Here is a 21,378-nt window from a genome sequence, read left to right as displayed (position 1 = left end):
ACCCCATGGACTGCAGCCCACCAGGCTCCTCCGTCCATGGGATTTTCCAGGCAAGAGTACTGGAGTGGGGTGCCATTGCCTTCTCCATCATTAATTGCTAGGGAAATGCAAATCAAAACCACAATGATATACTACTTCATATCCACTAGGATGGCTAGTAAAACAACAAAAACAACAAAAAGGGAAAATAACAAATGTTAGAGAGAATGTGGAAAAATTGGAACCATTGCTAATGAGCCTCTAAAATGGTACAGCCACAGGAAAACAGTTCAGCAGTCCCTCCAAAAGGTTAAACACAGAGGTACCACAGGACCTAGAATTTTCCTCTTACACATACACCCAAGAGAAATGACAACATGTCCACACAAAAACTTGTACATGAATGTTCATAGTAGCATTACTCAAAACAGCCAAAAAGCAGAAACAATTCAAATGTCAATGCAGTATATCCATACAATCAAATATGATTTGGCCATAGAAAGAAATGAAGCAATGATTTGTGCTACAACATGCATGAAACTTGGGAACATTATGTTTCAGTTAAAGAAAAAGCCAGTCACTAAGTCTGAGGAGGCCTTACAAATAGCTGTGAAAAGCAGAGAAGCAAAAAGCAAAGGAAAAAAGGAAAGATATACCCATTTGAATGCAGAGTTCCAAAGAATAGCAAGGAGAGGAAGAAAGCCTCCCTCAGTGATCAGTGCAAAGAAATAGAGGAAAACAACAGAATGGGAAAGACTAGAGATCTCTTCAAGAAAATCAGAGATACCAAGGGAACATTTCATGCAAAGATGGGCTCAATAAAGGACAGAAATGGTATGGACCTGACAGAAGGAGAAGATATTAAGAAGAGGTGGCAAGAATACACAGAAGAACTGAACAAAAAGATCTTCATGACCCAGAAAATCACAATGGTGTGATCAATCACCTAGAGTCAGACATCCTGGAATGTGAAGTCAAGTGGGCCTTAAGAAGCATCACTACATACAAAGCTAGTGGAGGTGATGGAATTCCAGCTGAGCTATTTCAAATCCTAAAAGATGATGCTGTGAAAGTGCTGCACTCAATATGCCAGCAAATTTGGAAAACTCAGCAGTGGCCACAGGACTGGAAAAGGTCAGTTTTCATTCCAATCCCAAAGAAAGGCAATGCCAAAGAATGCTCAAACTACCGCACAATTGCACTCATCTCACACGCTAGTAAAGTAATGCTCAAAATTCTCCAAGCCAGGCTTCAGCAATACATGAACTGTGAGCTTCCAGATGTTCAAGCTGGTTTCAGAAAAGGCAGAGGAACCAGAGATCAAATTGCCAATATCTGCTGGATCATCAAAAAAGCAAGAGTCCAGAAAAACATCTATGTCTGCTTTATTGACTATGACAAAGCCTTTGACTGTGTGGATCACAATAAACTGTGGAAAATTCTGCAAGAGATGGGAATACCAGACCACCTGACCTGCCTCTTGAGAAACCTGTATATAGGTCAGGAAACAACAGTTAGAACTGGATATGGGACAACAGACTGTTTCCAAATAGTAAAAGGAGTACGTCAAGGCTGTATATCGTCACCCTGCTTATTTAACTTCTATGCAGAGTACATCATGAGAAACGCTGGGCTGCATGAAGCACAAGCTGGAATCAAGATTGCCGGGAGAAATATCAATAACCTCAGATATGCAGATGACACCACCCTTATGGCAGAAAATGAAGAATTGAACTAAAGAGTCTCTTGATGAAAGTCAAAGAGGAGAGTAAAAAAGTTGGCTTAAAATTCAACATTCAGAAAACTAAGATCATGGCATCCGGTCCCATCACTTCATGGCAAATAGATGCGGAAACAGTGGCTGACTTTATTTTTTGGGGCTCCAAAATCATTGCAGATGGTGATTGCAGCCATGAAATTAAAAGACGCTTACTCCTTGGAAGGAAAGTTATGACCAACCTAGACAGCATATTCAAAAGCAGAGACATTACTTTGCCAACAAAGGTCCATCTAGTCAAGGCTATGGTTTTTCCAGTAGTCATGTATGGATGTGAGAGTTGGACTATAAAGAAAGCTGAATGCAGAAGAATTGATGCTTTTGAACTGTGGTGTTGGAGAAGACTCTTGAGAGTCCCTTGGACTGCAAGGAGATCTAACCAGTCCATCCTAAAGGAGATCAGTCCTGGGTGTTCATTGGAAGGACTGATGTTGAAGCTGAAACTCCAATACTTCGGCCACCTGATGCGAAGAGCTGACTCATTTGAAAAGACCCTGATGGTGGAAAAGGTTGAGGGCTGGAGGAGAAGGGGACGACAGAGGATGAGATAGTTGGATGGCATCACCGACTCAATGTTCATGAATTTGGGTAGGCTCCGGAATTTGGTTATGGACAGGGGTACCTGGCGTGCTGCAGTTCATGGGGTGGCAAAGAGTCAGACACAGCTGAGCAACTAAACTGAACTGAAAAGCACATATACTACGTAATTCCAAATATATGGAAAGTCTAGAATAGATAAGTCCATAGTCAGAAAGCACACTGGTGGAGGCCACAGGTTGGGTGAGCAGGTGGGGAAAGGAGTGGCTGCTAATGGGTATGGGATTTCTTTTTGGAGTGATAGAAATGTTTTATAATTAGATAGTGGTGATGGTTGGACAATTCTAAATATACAAAACCACTGAATTGTATATTTTAAATGGGTAAATTTTATGGTATGTAAGTTATACTTTAATCATGATAGTACACCTCCCTCTTTTATAAAAATATGTTTACACTTAACAACACTAATGAATTTTTGCACATTATTTTGTATCATATACATTTTTTGCTTAACATTTCACACACATATGTGTCCTAAAATGGAGGCATTTCACAGATTTTTGCATTCTACATTTTTTATTTTGTATTTGGGGTATAGCCAATTAACAATGTTGTGATAGTTTCAACTGAACAGCAAAGGGACTGAGCCATACATATACACGTATCCATTTTCCCCCCAAACTCCCTTCCTGTCTGCTGCTGCTGAGTCACTTCAGTCGTATCCGACTCTGCGACCCCATAGACAGCAGCCCACCAGGCTCCCCGGTCCCTGGGATTCTCCAGGCAAGAACACTGGAGTGGGTTGCCATTTCCTTCTCCAATGCGTGAAAGTGAAAAGTGAAAGTGAAGTCGCTCAGTTGTGTCCAACTCTCAGCGACCCCATGGACTGCAGCCTTCCAGGCTCCTCCATGGGATTTTCCAGGCAAGGGTACTGGAGTGGGGTGCCATTGCCTTCTCCGCCCTTCCTGTCTAGGTTGTTATATAACATTGAGCCGACTTCCCTGTGCTATACAGTAGGACCTTGCTGGTTATCCATGTTAAACATAGCAGTGTATACATGTCTATCCCAAACTCCCTAACTATCCCTTGCCCCCATCCTTCCCCCCGGGAACCGTAGTTTGTTCTCTCATAGACTTATTTTAATAGCTCTATGGTGGGTAGTGTTCTTGCTGTGTCATCAATAAATAAAGTGATGACAGATTATTTTATTTCCTAAGATCTTTCTGACCTCATTATTATTCTGAGTAATTTTACAGAACAATAGTTTTCAGAAGTGTATTATTACATCATCTACAAAAATTCTATTTTTCATTCCTCCTAGCCTATAATGATACTGATAGGGTTTTTTGTTGCTATCAAAGAGCTTTTGCAAACATTTAAGAGAGTAAGTACAAAATCACTATTAGGAAAAACCTTATATTTCAGAGTTGGAGACAAATTGGGAAAAGAGCCATAAATAAAGTTCACTTACTTTTTAAAGACGACAAACCACTTGTTCCACCAAAAAGAGAGCGGGTGGCAGAGCTGCCTGATCCCCCTGGAGGTGGGACCAGCATCACCAAGTATGTACCACAGGTATAAATGGGTGTCTTCCGAAGCATTTTTAGAGGAAGTCCACAGCTAGTATTTGCTGGTAAAAGGAATGAAAATGGTGAGTAACAACAGTTGACACACAGATTAATCTGATTACCAAACCAAATCAGAGTATGACAAGGGGGCCCCAAATTCTAGCAAGGATATACTAAGATTCAGAAAATAGAGCAAAAAATAATAAGCTAAGGCAAAAATAATGATCTTCTAGCTCCATAGCCTGGTCCCAAGCCCCGTGGTTCTATGATCTGAACATTTCTCAAAGGTGTTGCCAGTACTCGATATGCCCTTATGGCTCTAAAAAATCTTTCAAAGGAATGAATCCTCACATGGACTAAATCTCAAAATAAAAGAAGAATCCTACTGTTTATATTTCCCCCTAGGAAACTGTGCTCCAGTAGAGATCTTTTCATTTTATATAGAACAAATTCTTAATAGGCTTGTGATATTTCATTCATTATAAACAGCTTTAAACATGGAATCAGCCAGAAACTTCAACCCATAACCAGTTAATAAAAGCTTTCACAGTATCTACCACAAAATAATTTTATGCCTGCAGGATTTATAACCCATGATGCATTTCCTTTTTTTTTTTTAGGATCAGTGACATAAACTATCATTAAGAAAATAATTATTGTTTATAATTAAAAGGTATAAAATGTACTTTAATTTCCCTTACTCACTGGCAGATATGAAAACGTAGGGTGAACTGAAGGATTTTCTATGTATTAGTCTAGTGAGGATTGATGATGGCAGCAGAAAGTCAATCAGAGTGTTTTATCTAGGAAGCTGTCAGGGTATAAAATATAACTGCCTACATAGACATAAAATTATCTTTAGATGGTTTAGATTAGAAAAGTGAGACAAGCGAAATCTAATCTGTCATTGCTTTGAATGCTTGTGGTTCTAAATTCCATTTTTTAAAACTTCAAGCCTCCAACAAATATATTCTTCATTTAGGGCATAAATCCAGTAGCATAAATTTCCATAAGTAAGAAACCCTAAAAAGCTAGCAACTTTGTGAGCATAACATTTTCACTGAGATTTTTTTTAATAGACATACTCTTATTAACATAGTAAGAGGTATTAGTTTGCCACAGAATAAAAAATCCTAGACCTTCTGAATGTTGAATAATTGTCAAAAATTCACTTAGTCTATTACTGGTGAATTTTTATGTAACATCATGTTTAAATGAATACATCAAGAATGTGCATAAAAGTACAATGATTGAGATCACATATTTAGAATACAAGTAATAGTTTCAGAGGAACTAAATATACCTCGCCTACTGAGTCCTCTTTTTGATATCACTCATATTTTCTTAGGTAACAAACATTCCTTTAGCATTTCTATTGTGCAGGTAGGATTCAATTTTCTTCCAAGGGACAAACCCAGATCAAGTCTTCAGCTTATCAAGAAAACATTTATTTAGGTAATAAGGACTGCTCTCTACAAAGTATTGCCTATAATTCAAATTATCCACAGACCCAAGTTATAATAACTATTAGTAAATTTATAACTTGTATTTGATATAATAGAGACCTGTAGAAGTAAAATATTATCCTTAAATTCTAATATGGACTAATAAATATTTAAAATTTGATAGTCTCACAAAGAATTAATCACAAATATTTTTTCTTAACACTTCAATATATAAAAGGATGAAAACATAAAATTGCATTAAATTCATTAAACATATAATTATTCAGATCATTTTTCTCTACATGGCATCTTTTTCTAGCCTTATCTTTTACTACAGGTCATGATTTGTTATAAATTCATGTAGTTGATATGTAATATGAAAACTCTCCAAGAATAATGGTTCTTGACTTTTGGGGGTGGTCATAAGTGACCGTGAAACTCTGATGAAAATTATGATGATACACATACTATGTTATTTAAAACTTTGGGAAAGGATGCTTATGAAACACTGAATTCTTACCCTAGTTAAGGATTCCTGCTTTAAAAGTACAGAACAGTGTGTTTAGAAGGCTACCTTTTACTGAGAAAAGAAGAACAATAAAAATACATAAATTTATCTTTACATTAATTTAATTTCTCTTTGCATAAAACAAAACAAAACAAAACAAAACAACTCTGCCAGGATAAATAGAAACTAATAAACAGAGCTACCTATAGGGGGCAGGGTGGGGCAAATAACAGAATACACGAGGATACTGGAGTAAGATTTTTCTGCATGTACCATTTATATTGTTTTCACTTTCAAACTCTCTAAACACATTATCTATTTCAAAATATTACAGTGCAAACACTAAATGCCAAAGTCCAGAAAAATCAATCTCTGTTGTAGAGGGTTTGCCTTTTATTTGCTTGGTCGAGAATATGTTTAGTGAAAGTGGAAGTGTTAGTTGCTCAGTCCTGCCTGACTCTTCGCAACCCCATGGATTATAGCCTGACAGGCTCCTCTGTCCATGGAACTCTCCAGGCAAGAAAACTGGAGTGGGCAGCCATTCCCTTCTCCAGGGTATCTTCTTGACCTGGGAATGAACCCAGGTCTCCTGCACTGCAAGCAGATTCTTTACCCATCCCAGCCATCAGGGAAGCCCATATTTAGTGAAGATGATGTTAAATGTGAATTTTTTACATTCATGAAGCATATACTAAACATGAAAATAATTTATATTAACAGTAATGACAAAGTATTTACAATTAAGGAGAGAGCTGTGTTGAATTCTTACAGATTCTTGCTAATTCATGTTCACAGCCAACAGTATGTATTAGCTTGGAATAAAAAAAAAAAGAACAATGACTGGAAGGACACAAAAAGGTGAACTATGTAAAGCAAACTGCTTTGTAAGTCTGTAAGAGCTCAATAACAAGTACTGCCTGAATTTCACAGGCAGCATGCACTAACCACAAGCTGAATCCATCAAGCCATGAAAAGGCATGGAGGAACTGTAAAGGCATATATTATTAAGTGAAAGAAGCCTATATGAAAAGGCTATATTCTGTATAAATCTGATTATATGATATTCTGTAAAAGGCAAAACTATGAAGACAATAAAAGATCAGTGGTGGCCAGGGTTTGCGGGGTGGGGAAGGATGATAGGTAGAGTGCAAAGGATTTTTAAGGCTATACAACTACTCTATGTAATACAATAATGATGCACACAGGTCATTATGCATTTTTCCAAACCCATGGAATGTACAACACCAAGAGTGAACCCTAAGGTGAACTGTGGACTCTGGGTGATTATTACGTGTCTTGCTGGGTTCATCGATTGCGACAAGTGCACCACTCTGGTGGGGGATGCTGATAATAAGGGGGGCTGTGCACATGTAGGGGTGGGAGGTATACAAAAAATCTGTACCTTCAATTTTGCTGCAAACCTAAAACTGCTCTAAGATAATACTCTCAAAACATGCATAGAGCTGAATGAAGCTGTACAAGGTAAACATGAGATAAGTGAAGGGCAGCCGACCTGCTTGGTCTTCTTTCAGGGTGTTGGAGATGGTGGAGCCGGTGAGGGCAGCCAGTGTTGCGGACGGCGAGGCTCGGTAACGGGACAGTCTGCTCAGGAGCATCTCATTAATGCTTTTTGCAGACTCGCCCTCTTTTCTCATTAGAATTGTGCGTTCCTGAAGCGGGTTGGCTACGAATACACCATTTTCCACCTAATATTTAAAGAAAAAGAAGGTTTTAAATGGAACCTGTTTCCATTCAGTGAGCAAACTTCTCCTTCAGAAGTGTATCATTGTCACCTGGTTACTCAAAAACATTTCCCAAAATTGTACCTGAGTAGGTGTACACCTAAAAACCTAATTGCTCTACAGAAGCTGAGAACAAAAGGGAAGCTATGAGATGTTTGAGAGCTTTCATTTTTAATAGTCCAGATTCTTAAAAGTAATGAGCCAAGTTTAATAGGTTCTACGAAAGGTTGTTGATGAAAATTCCTCATACTGAATTCCACAGGCAGCTCTCACTAATTACAAGCTTCTGACAGGTACAAGTAAGATGAGAGGAAAACAAATCAATCAGGTCTTGATTTACTATTAAGTACAGCTATGAGGATTATATCTTCTTGAAATATAATTAGTGGCTAAAATCCAAACTCTGTAATAACAGCAGTCAACATTAGCCCCAGCTGCTCGGGGATTGGCAGAGCAACAGTAGAGAAAGGCAGACTTTGTCTGCTAAAAATATATGCCAGCTTCAACTGGATCCTTGCTGGTACTTGGCAGTTCTTCCTTCATCGTTTGATTATAACCCAGCAAAAGCTCTGGGGCAGTGATTCCAAAATTCTTCCACCAAATTTTGAGTATGGCTTTAAGCAGACCACCTGGCTTTTATTATTACTGAAAAGATCCAGACCACTTACTATAAGCTGCTCCCACTTGTCTCTCTTCCCACTCAAGAATCTTGGTGTTCAGCCTCATTTATTCTTTTCCTCTTAATTCAGAGGAAGAAGCATTTCCGCCTCCTCTCTAACTGCCCCCTCAATTATCTCCCATCTGCCCCCTTCACCCTCACAGTCTCCCTCTCTGATCTCCTTCTTTTTGGTTTCAAATATTCACAGGTCTCCGAGATCTTAAAGAAAACACTGGTGGCCCATTGCAATACCATCCCTCTTCTCAACTTCCATTCACTGTCAGATGTCTCAGATATACGTAAAGCAGCCTCTTCACCCACTGCCCACTCCAGACCAGACTTCTGGGTCTGGTTGGAGTCTCAGAAACTGGTGCCATGAGTGAAGAGAGGCAGAAATAGAGATAAGAAAGGAGTGCGAAGTAGACAGGCTTCCAGAAGCAAACAAAAAGCAGTGAAGGAGTCCAAAGTGAAAAGTTGGTAACAGAGAAGAGGCTAGAGAAAGCAAACTGAGGAGCACAGCCAGGCAAGGTTCCCGGAGGTGGATGGATCTGGTGGGGGAGGCTTTTATGAGACATTCACAAAAGATTAAGTAAAAGGTTTCTTAGAGTTTGAAAATGCTGTTTCTATTTCCTCACCTCTGCCTCTTAACGCTTTACAGCAACTTAACTCAGTTCCCTCTAACAAGTGAACATTCTTGATGGTCAAGAGGAACCTAAAACTAAAATCATCAAGCTTTTCCTTGTCTTCTGTGTAGGCTGTGCCATGGTTGCCAGAAACCCTGGCGTTGTCCTGCCTCAGCCTCAGCGGTAGAATACAATCCTGGTTTGTTTCTTTTCAACATGAACACGTACCTATGTGTAAGGGACTCTTCTAATGAGCAAAGCCAAGACAGTTCCTGCCCTCTGTGTTCCTCTTATCTGCTGGTTCCCATCTCCACTTACTTAAATTGGAGCCTGCTTAGGATTGGACCCCGCCTCTGGTTCACACCATTCAGGTATGACCTAAATCAAATCCCTTATGATTATACAGTGGAAGTGAGAAATAGATTTAAGGGGCTAGATCTGATAGATAGAGTGCCTGATGAACTATGACACTGTACAGGAGACAGGGATCAAAATCATCTCCATGGAAAAGAAATGCAAAAAAGCAAAATGGCTGTCTGAGGAGGACTTACAAATAGCTGTGAAAAGAAGAGAAGTGAAAAGCAAAGGAGAAAAGGAAAGATATAAACATCTGAATGCACAGTTCCAAAGAATAGCAAGAAGAGATAAGAAAGCCTTCCTCAGAGATCAATGCAAAGAAATAGAGGAAAACAACAGAATGGGGAAGACTAGAGATCTCTTCAAGAAAATTAGAGATACCAAGGGAACATTTCATGCAAAGATGGGCTCGATAAAGGACGGAAATGGTATGGACCTAACAGAAGCAGAAGATATTAAGAAGAGGTGGCAAGAATACACAGAAGAACTGTACAAAAAAGATCTTCATGACCCAGATAATCATGATGGTGTGATCACTGACCTAGAGCCAGACATCCTGGAGTGTGAAGTCAAGTGGGCCTTAGAAAGCATCACTACGAACAAAGCTAGTGGAGGTAATGGAATTCCAGTTGAGCTATTTCAAACCCTGAAAGATGATGCTGTGAAAGTGCTGCACTCAATATGCCAGCAAATTTGGAAAACTCAGCAGTGGCCACAGGACTGGAAAAGGTCCGTTTTCATTCCAATCCCAAAGAAAGGCAATGCCAAAGAATTCTCAAACTACCACACAATTGCACTCATCTCACACACTAGTAAAGTAATGCTCAAAATTCTCCAAGCCAGGCTTCAGCAATACGTGAACTGTGAACTTCCAGATGTTCAAGCTGGTTTCAGAAAAGGCAGAGGAACCAGAGATCAAATTGCCAACATCCGCTGGATCATCGAAAAAGCAAGAGAGTTCCAGAAAAACATCTATGTCTGCTTTATTGACTATGACAAAGCCTTTGACTGTGTGGATCACAATAAACTGTGGAAAATTCTGCAAGAGATGGGAATACCAGACCACCTGACCTGCCTCTTAAGAAACCTGTATGCAGGTCCGGAAGCAACAGTTAGAACTGGACATGGAACAACAGACTGGTTCCAAATAGGAAGAGGAGTACATCAAGGCTGTATATTGTCACACTGTTTATTTAACTTATATGCAGAATACATCATGAGAAACGCTGGGCTGGAAGAAACACAAGCTGGAATCAAGATTGCCGGGAGAAATATCAATAACCTCAGATATGCAGATGACACCACCCTTATGGCAGAAAGTGAAGAGGAACTAAAAAGCCTCTTGATGAAAGTGAAAGAGGAGAGTGAAAAAGTTGGCTTAAAGCTCAACATTCAGAAAACGAAGATCATGGCATCTGGTCCCATCACTTCATGGCAAATAGATGGGGAAACAGTGTCAGACTTTATTTTTTTGGGCTCCAAAATCACTGCAGATGGTGACTGCAGCCATGAAACTAAAAGACGCTTACTCCTTGGAAGGAAAGTTATGACCAACCTAGATAGCATATTCAAAAGCAGAGATTACTTTGCCAACAAAGGTCTGACTAGTCAAGGCTATGGTTTTTCCAGGGGTCATGTATGGATATGAGTGTTGGAATGTGAAGAAAGCTGAGAGCCAAAGAATTGATGCTTTTGAACTGTGGTGTTGAAGACTCTTGAGAGTCCCTTGAACTGCAAGGAGATCCAACCAGTCCATTCTAAAGGAGATCAGCCCTGGGATTTCTTTGGAAGGAATGATGCTAAAGCTTAAACTCCAGTACTTTGACCAGCTCATGCGAAGAGTTGACTCTTTGGAAAAGACCGTGATGCTGGGAGGGATTGGGGGCAGGAGGAGAAGGGGACGACAGAGGATGAGATAGCTGGATGGCATCACTGACTCGATGGACGTGAGTCTGAGTGAACTCCGGGAGTTGATGATGGACAGGGAGGCCTGGTGTGCTGTGATTCATGGGGTCGCAAAGAGTCAGACACGACTGAGCGACTGAACTGAACTGAACTGGTTGTAAAACCTTTGCTGGAACACCCTGTCCCTAGATCCTCCTGTGTGTGCCTGGCTCTTTCCCATCATTTAGGTCTTACATAGAATGTCACCTCCTCAAAGAGGCTTTCCATGATTACCAAAGAAGAATCCTCTCCACCCTCTCCTACTCACCCCGCACAAGCCAGAGCACAACATCCAGTCATGTTATCTGCACAGCACTTACCATTCTCTGAAATGATCTTACTCATTAATTTGTTTATTATTTGACTTTCTACCTCCACCCCACCTCAGCTGAATGACGGCTCCCCAAGAGCCAGGATGCTGCCTGCCTTGTTCGCTGTCTCATTTCCAGCACTCACGAAGCACACGGTAAATACTTGAAGCTCTGCTGAATAAACAGATCTGTGTCCTGACTCAAGAGGAGGGCATGCAACCCACTCCAGTATTCTTGCCTGGAGAATCCCATGGACAAAGGAGCCTGGCGGGCTACATCCATGGGGTCACAAAGAGTTGGACACGACTGAAGCGACAGCATGCACACATGTCCTGACCCAAATCCAATCCTACCTCTCCATGGCAACTCCTACATTGCTATATACAGACCCATCCTTGCTACTGGGATTGAGCACAACTTTTCTAACTGCCTCCCACTCCCCAGCACTTCAGCTGGAATAGCCTATGTTGCCTAAAATTGAACACATCCACATCTTCCCACACTGTGTTACCCCCACCCTTCAGCTAGATTCACATTTACCAAGTGTAGCTCTATTTATGTTGCACAACTCTAAATATGACCCTTCAAAGGCATCCAGACTAAAAAATCAATCACTGGCATTCAAAAGCACTGCCCAATCTGGCTCCATAAGAAAAACAATGGCTAAATTAAGAAAAAAGAAGCCATGCTATTGTGTTTAAGTACTTTGAAAATATTGAAAAGAAAACCTGTTAAAAGCACCCGTGAGAAGCAAAGAGGACTCAGCTTTGGTGCCCAAGTAGTAAATCTGGGAACCTCTATACTTAGCAAAGCATTTCTTTGGGATGAAAAAGCTACTAGTGATTTTGAAAGGAGTGGGAAGAGCCTGGGAGGAGTGAGAAGCAGCACACAGCTAGTGATGACGAGAAGCTTCCCTCTGGCTCCCTTTCTGGCCCAAGCCACCACCTCAAGTCCAGTGACCATCCAGCCTCTCAACTTGGTCTTCCTACTTTGACCCCATATGTTTTACTACATTAGCCAAAGATTCATTTACAGATGAAAATAAAATCATGTCCTTCCCTGTCTGAAGCCCTGCATCAGCTTCCCAATAAATTTAAAACAAAACTCAAATGGCTGGTAAGGCCCATGGGTCCAACATCCACTGACCTCCCTGCTTCAGTCCCCCCTTCTCCCCACACTTTCCGGGCACCGCCTTCTGTCCCTCCTCTAAAACGCCTGCATGCTAGGCCTGTACTTGCTGATCCCTCTTTCTGGACTGGACTAGTTCTGGTTTGCCTGAGACTGTCCTGGTTTTAGCACCAACGGTCCATGTCCTAAGAAACATCTCAGGTCCTGGCAAACGGGGAGGGTTGGTTGCCTTCTCTGGCCGGATAGATGGCTGCTTCTCATCACTCTCATTTCAGCTCAAATGTCCTTCCTCAGAATGGTCCTCTCTGCCAGGCAAACCAGAGTGGCTCGCCACCTCTACCCCCTCACTCTCTATCACATTACCCTGTTTTATTTTCTCCCCAGCATTTGTCAGTAGCTGAAATTATTTCGTCCTTGTATTTCCTTTCTTACTAATTCCCCATACTCTGATGTAAGCGCCTTGAAAACAAAGGCTTTTACCCTGCTACCCAGACAAGGCACTGGATTAACACTGAATGAATGAAGGTCATCTCAGCTATCCGAATCATAATTTAAAGGAAATCATAAACCGATGGAGTTGAAGGGGGAGAGGCACCTAGTGCATCCCTTATTATACTGACCATATAGTTAAGAACAGACCTAAAAAAGAGACAAAACATCAGTAAAATTGTCAGTGAATCTATCTGAAGAACAGCAGCTTACAGAAAGCACATGGGGACAGGAAGAAGTCTCAGAGCAAAACAGAACTGAAGATGTAAAACACGTGCCCTGAAAAGGTAAAAGAGAGTCATAGAAGATTCTCTAGCAAGGGTGTGTCCAGTGCACAGGTAATGAAATCAGGCAGAGAGAGTCCATGCCTTGGTTATTCTATAATCTTAAAGGAAAAGGTTAAAATTAAGAATAAGGTATTTCCTGCTGATCACCATGTTGGTACTGCCACAGCTGAATTCTGCACCAAAGCAAAACGGATAAGGAGGGACAGGATTATACTTTACATAAAATAATTTATAAAGAATGGTAAGAAGGGTCTTTTAGATAAGATGATATGTGAGCAGAGACCTAAAAAGAGAGAACGAGCTGTCTGTTTATCTGCAGATGACACTGCACAAGGCCCGGAAGGGAGAAACACGTTCAGTGCCCGTGTGTCAGCCAGGAGCTCAGGTGGGGCTGGAGTGGAGTGACAGCAGCCCCAGATCACACAGGACTTTTACAGAGGTGAAGGGGGTTGGGAGACACTTTGAAGGTAAAGCAGGCAATATATGCTGACTAGGCAAGGAATTGGGGAAGGGAAAAAAGAGGAAGAGAGAGGGACACAAAGGTCTCTGGCCAGCACCGAAAGGACACAGATGTCATGAAATGAAATGGGACAGCCTGAGGCAGAAGGAGATCTGGGGTAAAATCAGGAGTTTGGTAGAGGGCATATTTAGCTTGAGGGAACTATCAGACTTCCAACTGGAAAAGTCTCATATCCTGAACATATACAAACACCCACCCACATCAATATGCATGCAGAGCCTCAGGGACAGGTTTTGGCTGAGAAGCAAAACTGAGCATCATCTGTACAGAGAGGTGTTTAAAGCTATAAGACAGGATAAGATCAACGAGGGAGTACGAGCAGACAGAGTAGACAGAAGTGGTCCTAGAAATAGGTCCTGGCGCCCTTGACTGTTGAGAGGTTAGGAAGACAGGAGATAGGAAACACCAGTGATGAGAGAAGCCCTAAGAGTGTCCCAAAGTCCATATGAAAAGTTTCAAGAATGGGGGAGTGAGATCACATTAAATACTGCTAGAAGGTCAAGTAAAAAGAAAAGAGAGGTGCCCTTGAATTTACTATTGTGGAAGTCCCTGGGGAACATGGGAAGAGCTGCTATGGTGGCATGGTGAGACTGCAGCAGGTTCAAGAGCGAACAGAAGGAAAGTAAAACAGTAAGAATAAACTCTTTCAAGCACATTGCTGTAAAGGGGAGCCAAAGATAGGGGAGTAGAGGAGAATGAGGGTCAAGGGAGTTTGTTCTGCTTTTTCAAGACTGAATATCCTCTCCTGTATTTATATGTTGTGGTGAATGGTCCACTGAGAGAGGAAAGCTAGTATCATAGGAAAAGGCCAATTCCAGAGAATCCATACCTGCCCACCAAAATTTTATCACACAGTAGGTAGTGATTGATTACACACAGTGCACTGCACCAAGCTTTCTATACTACAATATACTTGGAAATTAATTTACTTCAGTCTACACAGATCTGCCCACTGCTTTTTAATGGCTACACAGTGTTCCTTTCTGTGATAGTATCATAAGCAGAAAGCCAGGTAGGTATCTTTGTTTAGCTTCCCAAGTCAGTATTTTAGAAGTTGCTAAATTAATGGCAGGTGATGCTTAAAATTTTTTTATCTTATGATGAAAAATTTCAAATATAGGTAAAAATTGTGAATAGTATAATGAACTTTCATATATTCATCATTCAATTTATCCAGATATAGCCAAATCTGTTTAACCCACCTATCTCTTTTTTACTCCATTTTAAAGCATGTCCCAGACATCATGAAATTTCACTTCTGAATATTTCACTGCTGCTGCTGCTGCTGCCGCCAAGTTGCTTCAGTCGTGTCCAACTCTGCGACCCCATAGACGGCAGCCCACTAGGCTCCCCCATCCCTGGGATTCTCCAGGCAAGAACACTGGAATGGGTTGCCGTTTCCTTCTCCAATGCATGAAAGTGAAGAGTGAAAGTGAAGTTGCTCAGTCGTGTCCAACTCTTAGTGACCCCATGGACTGCAGCCCACCAGGCTCCTCCATCCATGGGATTTTCCAGCCAAGAGTACTGGAGTGGGGTGCCATTGCCTTCTCCACACTGCTCATCTCTAAAAATATGGACATTTTCTTACATAATCACAATGCCATTATCATAACTTTAAAAATAAGAATATACTCCTTGGTTTCCTCTAATACTTATTTTACTTTCAAATTCTAAATTGTCTCTACAAATGGTCCATTGGATTCAGACTCCAAAAGTGACTCAAAGGTTACTGTTTTAATCTACAGCAGGCCCTTAAGCATCTCCCCAACTTTTTATTTCATGCCACAGGCAAAGGCTTGTAGTTGTTCTATTTCCTCCAGGGCAGGTATGAGCTTTTGATCCTATATGTCTAAAAATATCTTTATGTTGTTTTTATGACTGATTGATATTTTGGCTGACTACCTGACTTTTGGGTTAGATATTGATTTCCCCCAGATTTTTTGGAAGTACTGCCCCATTTTTACATCCAGTAATGAGACTGAACAGCCTGGTGTTCTTCTTATACCTCATTATTTATACATGATTTTATTTTACCTCCAGAAGCTTTAGAATCCTCTTTGCTCCTGATAATCTGAAATTTCAAGATGAGGTGCCAGTGTGGACATTTTTCATTCACTGTGCCAAAGACCTTTTAATCTGGACATCAGTGTCCTTTAGTTTGACATTTTTCTTCTATTATTTCTTTGATAATATCTTATTTTCTGTTCTCTTTTGGGAACTACTGTTACTAAGTATCCAGAAGGATTATTCCTTTATGTCTTTTATCTTTTCATATTTACTGCTCTTTACTTGTCCTACTTTCTAGATTTCATATCTTTAATTCCCTTATTAATTTTTAAAATTTGACAATCATAAGCTCCTTCTCATTCTGAGAGTCCTTTTTTCATGACATCCTGCTCTGTTTTATGAACGCAGTATCTTCTCATATGTCTCACAGAGTAGTAAGTGCTAATGAGGTCTTTATCTTACTCTATTAGCTGTTTTTCTGATTTCTTTTTCTTATTTTTAGTTTCCAATCTAGAGACTTTCTTAGTTTGTCTAGAGTTTCTCAATGGTCTGCTTTAAAAATTTTTAAAGAACTTTATTAGTGTCATTTTAAAATGTACACAAAAGAAGAAAGAGTAGTATAATGAGCTCCCCATGTGCCCAGCTCCTGGCTTCAATAATTATCACTACCTTGCCAAACGTTTAAAATCTATTCCTCTCCCCTCCACACACACAGCTCTCCAAAGTCCTGGCTTTTGCTTGTTGTGTTTTTTGTGTCTGCTCTTTTTTTTAAACAGTTCATCACTAGAAAAGAATGCTATGCACATGGTTGGGGAGGCTTGCTTACTAGAAGACATCACTGTGGGTGATTCACTGGGGCAGCAAGTCTTTAACTTATATGAACCCAAATGTCAGTACACTGGGGTCTTTTCTCCAGGGTCATTTGTTTTTTCAGACAAACATCAAGACTTTTGCCTGGGCGGCTGGCATCTGAGCACAAATGTTGTGTGTACCAGGAAAGGAGACGACAGTTCCTTTAACAAACTTGCAGTCTATACCCCGTCTCACAATGGTTCTGTACCATACCTGATGCCACCAATCCTTAAGACTCTCTAATAGGCTGGATGTTGGTGAATCATCTCTCTTCCTCTTGGGAATTCCCCTGAATGTACACTTTTAGTTTTGGCTTTCCCCATACTAAAGGACAAGAAGAGACACTATTATCTATCTCCCTCTCCTAAGGTCAGGGGATAAGAGATACTACTTAGAGCTGAGGAACAAGTAATAAAGGTTTAACTATAAGTTACAAAGATATCCTCCTCCAAAGAGGAATTAAAATGAATCAAATAAATACACTAGGAGGAAGGAAGAAAAAAAGGAGGTGAATTGAGCCAAATCCTCATCTGTCACAGCAAAAAACCAAAACACAAACACACAATATATGGAGTTAGTAAATCAAGAAACAGCAATGTAAATCTTTCACTTAGAGACATGAAAGTAACCACAAGAAGAAGGAAAAGCTGACACCATTAAAGTAACTATCTATAAGGAACATGCCAGGGATGGGGCAAGAGACTCCCACTTTTCATTGTGAGCCTAGATGTACTACCTCAGATTTTATCCATGTGCATGTTTTTCTTTGATATGACTTTTAAAATTAAACCAAAGCATATCAAGGAAAGGGGAATTCTTTGATGTTTTTCCATTATTCTTAGGTGGTGGTGGTGGTGGTGGTTTATTTGCTAAGTAAAGTCTGACTCTTGAGACCCCATGGACTATAGCCAGTCAGGCTCCTTTGTCCAGAAAAAAGACCTAAATCCTTTAACCAGCTGATTAAGTTTGTTTGTAAACAATTATCTTTTTTTTTTTTTTAAAAGACATTCCTAGCTGTACAACCTCTAGCAGATCAATTTGAAGGCTCACTCTGGCTAAGACATTTTATAAGAAAAGATCATTTTTTGAGAATACTGTGAAACTAGATAATAGAAAAAGAACAATGTATACTGAAAGGTTACTAAACTGATAGTTAGCTTGCAGGATGGATGACTGATTTCCCAGAACAAGTTTTAACCCCATTAAAGTTTATTAGAAATTGCTTCAGTGTCCTTTTTTTCTCCCTTCCCAGGAAGACTAAAATTCTTCCCAGAAGGAGGCTGTTAAATTACATCATGAAAAAAGGTTTTGTTGAACCTGGCTTGGAGCAATTTTTTCTCTTACAAGTCTCTACAAATACTATCTAGATGTGTCAGTGCTGTCCAATAGAACTTTCTTTAATGATGGAAATGTTATCTTTGACATTCAATATGGTAGCCACTAGCCAGCCACATGTGGCTACTGAGCACTTGAACCGTGGCTAATGTGACTGAGCAACTAAAGTTTTAACTGTATTTATTTCTGATTACTTTAAACTTCTGTTTAAATTAAACCATGGCTTCATGTGGCTACTGGCTATTGCACTGGACAGTGCAGATCTGGACTCTCATAGTTCCCAGTCTCTCCTCGTCTCAAGCTCTGCTCTCTGCACTCATCCACTCTGTCATTTCCTGTAACACACATGCCTGCTCCCACCACAGAGCTTTTGCACTTGTAGTCTCCTTTTCCTAGAATGTTTTTCCCTCCCCTACCCCCAACTCCCTCATTTGGTTAGCTACTGTATTTCCTTCACTACCTCAAATTATGTTGTCCATTTATTTGTTCACTCGATTATGGTTGAAGTTTTGTCTCTCTCCCACCACCACTCAACCCACCCACTAGTCAAGATACAAGTTCCATTTGAGCAAGGATCCTACTCCCTTGCCCATCACTGTATTCCCACCACCTAAACACCACTGTGCCTGGCTCTCAGTAGATACTTTGCCAATATCTACTGAATGAATGAATGATTGCCTTTCACAGTTTCAATCATCTCTCTCTTGGAGACTCCCAATATCCATCTGTAGACACAATCTTGCTACTGTAATCTAGTTCCAAATTTCCAGCAAGCTCATGAGCATTTCTCCTTAAAAACCCCACTGTCTACATATTAACTATTGTTATCTCCATTCTGTTGCTAGATTAACCTTCAAAACGCCTGGCTTTACTTGTGTCATACAACTCCAAATAAAGAAACCTTCAAAGCACATCCAAGAGAAAAACCAATCTTGAGGCAAGAGTGAATATACTGCACAAGTACTCCAAGTTTTTTAGGTCCCTTGTACACTAACATAAAAAGAAAGCAAGTAAAAATGTCTCTGCAAAGACACAGGATGAGAAAGTGAAACTCACCACAAGTTCAAAAGTGTCCATGAAGACAGAATGTCCCTTAGGTGTTTTCTCATTTAGGCTGGCAGGAGACCAGATCCAATAGAAGTAAGTGCCATCTGAAGAAAGGTGCACAGTGCTCATAGTGCTGCCAACAGGGAGGTGATTGGCTGGCATTGGCACCACCTGACACACCTGGACAAGAAAGAGAGGAAAACTTCATTAGTGTGACATGTAAATTCTGTTTCTATCAATTCATCATGAATGCCATTAAGTCCAAGAAGAGAATTCAGGGAAAAAAAAAAAAAAAAAAAGAAGAGAATTCAGTAAGCTTCCTGATCAAAATAAAACTGACATTTATCTCTAAGAATAATACATGAAAATCACATGACAAATATATAAAACTTTATACAACAAGCCATGCAACATATTAAAAGATCCTTGAGATTAATTCAAATTACATTTTAATAGGAAAAAAAAGTATTTACTAAACACTTTAAATCTGCTTTGCATGTGTGTTTTATCAAATATTTATTTTTTAAAAAGTCTTAGAGAAATAGTACTTTCTGAAATTTCCTTAGTAAATAAATTTAAGACTTTATTATATGTAAAGGACAGGAACTATATCTTATTCATCTTTATACTTCCAGCACCTAATTTAGAGTCTAACTCAAAAATTAATAATTATGGAAGGAAACAAAAAGAGAAGGCAAGAAGAAAACAAGAGGGAAAGCAAAGAAGAAAGAGGAGAAAGGCCAGATGAAGGCACATACAAGCTCCTAACTTAGAACATGAGACCTTATTGAAATTTACCATGTCCATCAGGAAGAAAGAGACAAACAGCCATTCTCTACATTAGACATGAAGGCATGTGTTTCTAATAGCAAACATCCTTCTGTTTAAGTATAATGAATAAAGTTCTGCATCATTTCACATTAAGTGTGCAGTTATATACTAATTTTTATTGCCAGAGAAAAGCACTTAAAATAATAGAAAATAAGAATCAAGAAACCTGCTTTTTTTTTTTTAAATCCAAGAATAGGAGCAGAACTGAAAATTCCCAAAAAGAAATAATTAGAGATGGTCAGGTTCCTTCAGGGAACAGTAAGAATGACCTTCAGTTACTCCATTTCTTTGGGTGAATCACTAGTTTTCCTCAGGTTACTTTTGACCCCTGAACTCATGTTACGAACTTTTTTCCAGGCTTGTTTTGTCTACCTCAAAAGTTTAAAAAGTCATGGAGTTGCTGTAACTACACTTTGAAATATGTAATGCCAATAAATCTATAAAGTTAACAGCTACTGAATGGCCTAAGTGAAGTCGCTCAGTTGTGTCTGACTTTTTGTGACCCCATGGACAGTAGCCTACCAGGCTCCTCCATCCATGGAATTTTCCAGGCAAGAATACTGGAGTGGGTTGCCATTTCCTTCTCCAGGGGATCTTCCCGACCCAGGGATTGAACCCATGTCTCCCGCCTTGTAGGCAGACGCTTTACCATCTGAGCCACCAGGGAAGTCACTGAGTGGCCTAAGCCACTCCCAAATTGTTCCAATGCACATATCTAGTTAGTGAACAGTGCTTTCTTGGACAATAGTTTTTACGAGAACACAGGATACTAACATTACTTCAAGTGTAAATCACATTCTAAGATTTAACATCTGTTTAATTCCCTAGCTTATAACTCCATTGCAAATAAATACAGGCAGTGTTCTCATCTATCTGAATTACTGATAGGAAATGGAGTTAATATGGCCTCTATTTATCCACTTTTTCATCTAACAATTTCTGAGTACCTCCAATCTGCTCTGGAGATGCAATGGTGACAACTCCAGGAAAAACACCGCTGAGAGGCAGACAAGAAAAGGTGCAACATCTCACTTAAGCCCTGGCTCTGACTACTCTCAGGGCGCTCACGCCACAGATGGCAACTCTAACTGCTGTGTTTGAATTTGGTTGAAAGGCAGAAAGCTGTAGCATCAAGAACTCAGACCCTAGAGTGGATGGGTTCAAGTCCTCCTGCTGCCATTACTGTGTGCCAAGATACTTAATCTCTCTGAGCTCACTCTTCCACTGAAGGACAAACACTTACTGGATGCTTACAATGTGCCTAGCCTCAGCTGCCTTAACTGTAAGATGAAACTGCCGTAGTTATACCTCCCAGGTAGTACATGTCAATTGCCCAAACCAGGGCCTGGCACAGAGAGACAAGCTTATTATCCTTATCATCAATCAAGTGCTGTGGCTACATTCTAGGAACACAAATATGAGTAAGACAG

At 40.1% G+C, this 21,378-nt stretch overlaps 1 protein-coding gene across 7 annotated transcripts in view; it reads right to left on the bottom strand.

Moving 5' to 3' along the window:
- The window catches only part of HECTD4 (HECT domain E3 ubiquitin protein ligase 4), a 170,887-nt gene that overhangs the window by 86,371 nt on the left and 63,138 nt on the right, over positions 1–21,378 (bottom strand). For all 7 annotated transcript variants that reach the window (XR_008703547.1, XM_055550472.1, XM_055550473.1 and 4 more), the window contains exons 7-9: positions 19,127–19,297; positions 7,331–7,523; positions 3,768–3,926 (exon numbers count right to left, since the gene is read on the bottom strand). Coding sequence is in view for 6 of the 7 variants with exons in the window: in XM_055550472.1 (XP_055406447.1) it covers positions 3,768–3,926; positions 7,331–7,523; positions 19,127–19,297 (523 nt within the window). In the remaining variant the exon portion in view is untranslated. The remainder of the gene's footprint in view (positions 1–3,767; positions 3,927–7,330; positions 7,524–19,126; positions 19,298–21,378) is intronic.

The sequence above is a fragment of the Bubalus kerabau genome, chromosome 16 (genome assembly GCF_029407905.1).
Source record: "Bubalus kerabau isolate K-KA32 ecotype Philippines breed swamp buffalo chromosome 16, PCC_UOA_SB_1v2, whole genome shotgun sequence".
Taxonomy (NCBI): domain Eukaryota; kingdom Metazoa; phylum Chordata; class Mammalia; order Artiodactyla; family Bovidae; genus Bubalus; species Bubalus kerabau.
The sequence above is the reverse complement of the archived record's forward strand: the minus strand, read 5'-3'. Positions and strand labels throughout refer to the sequence as shown.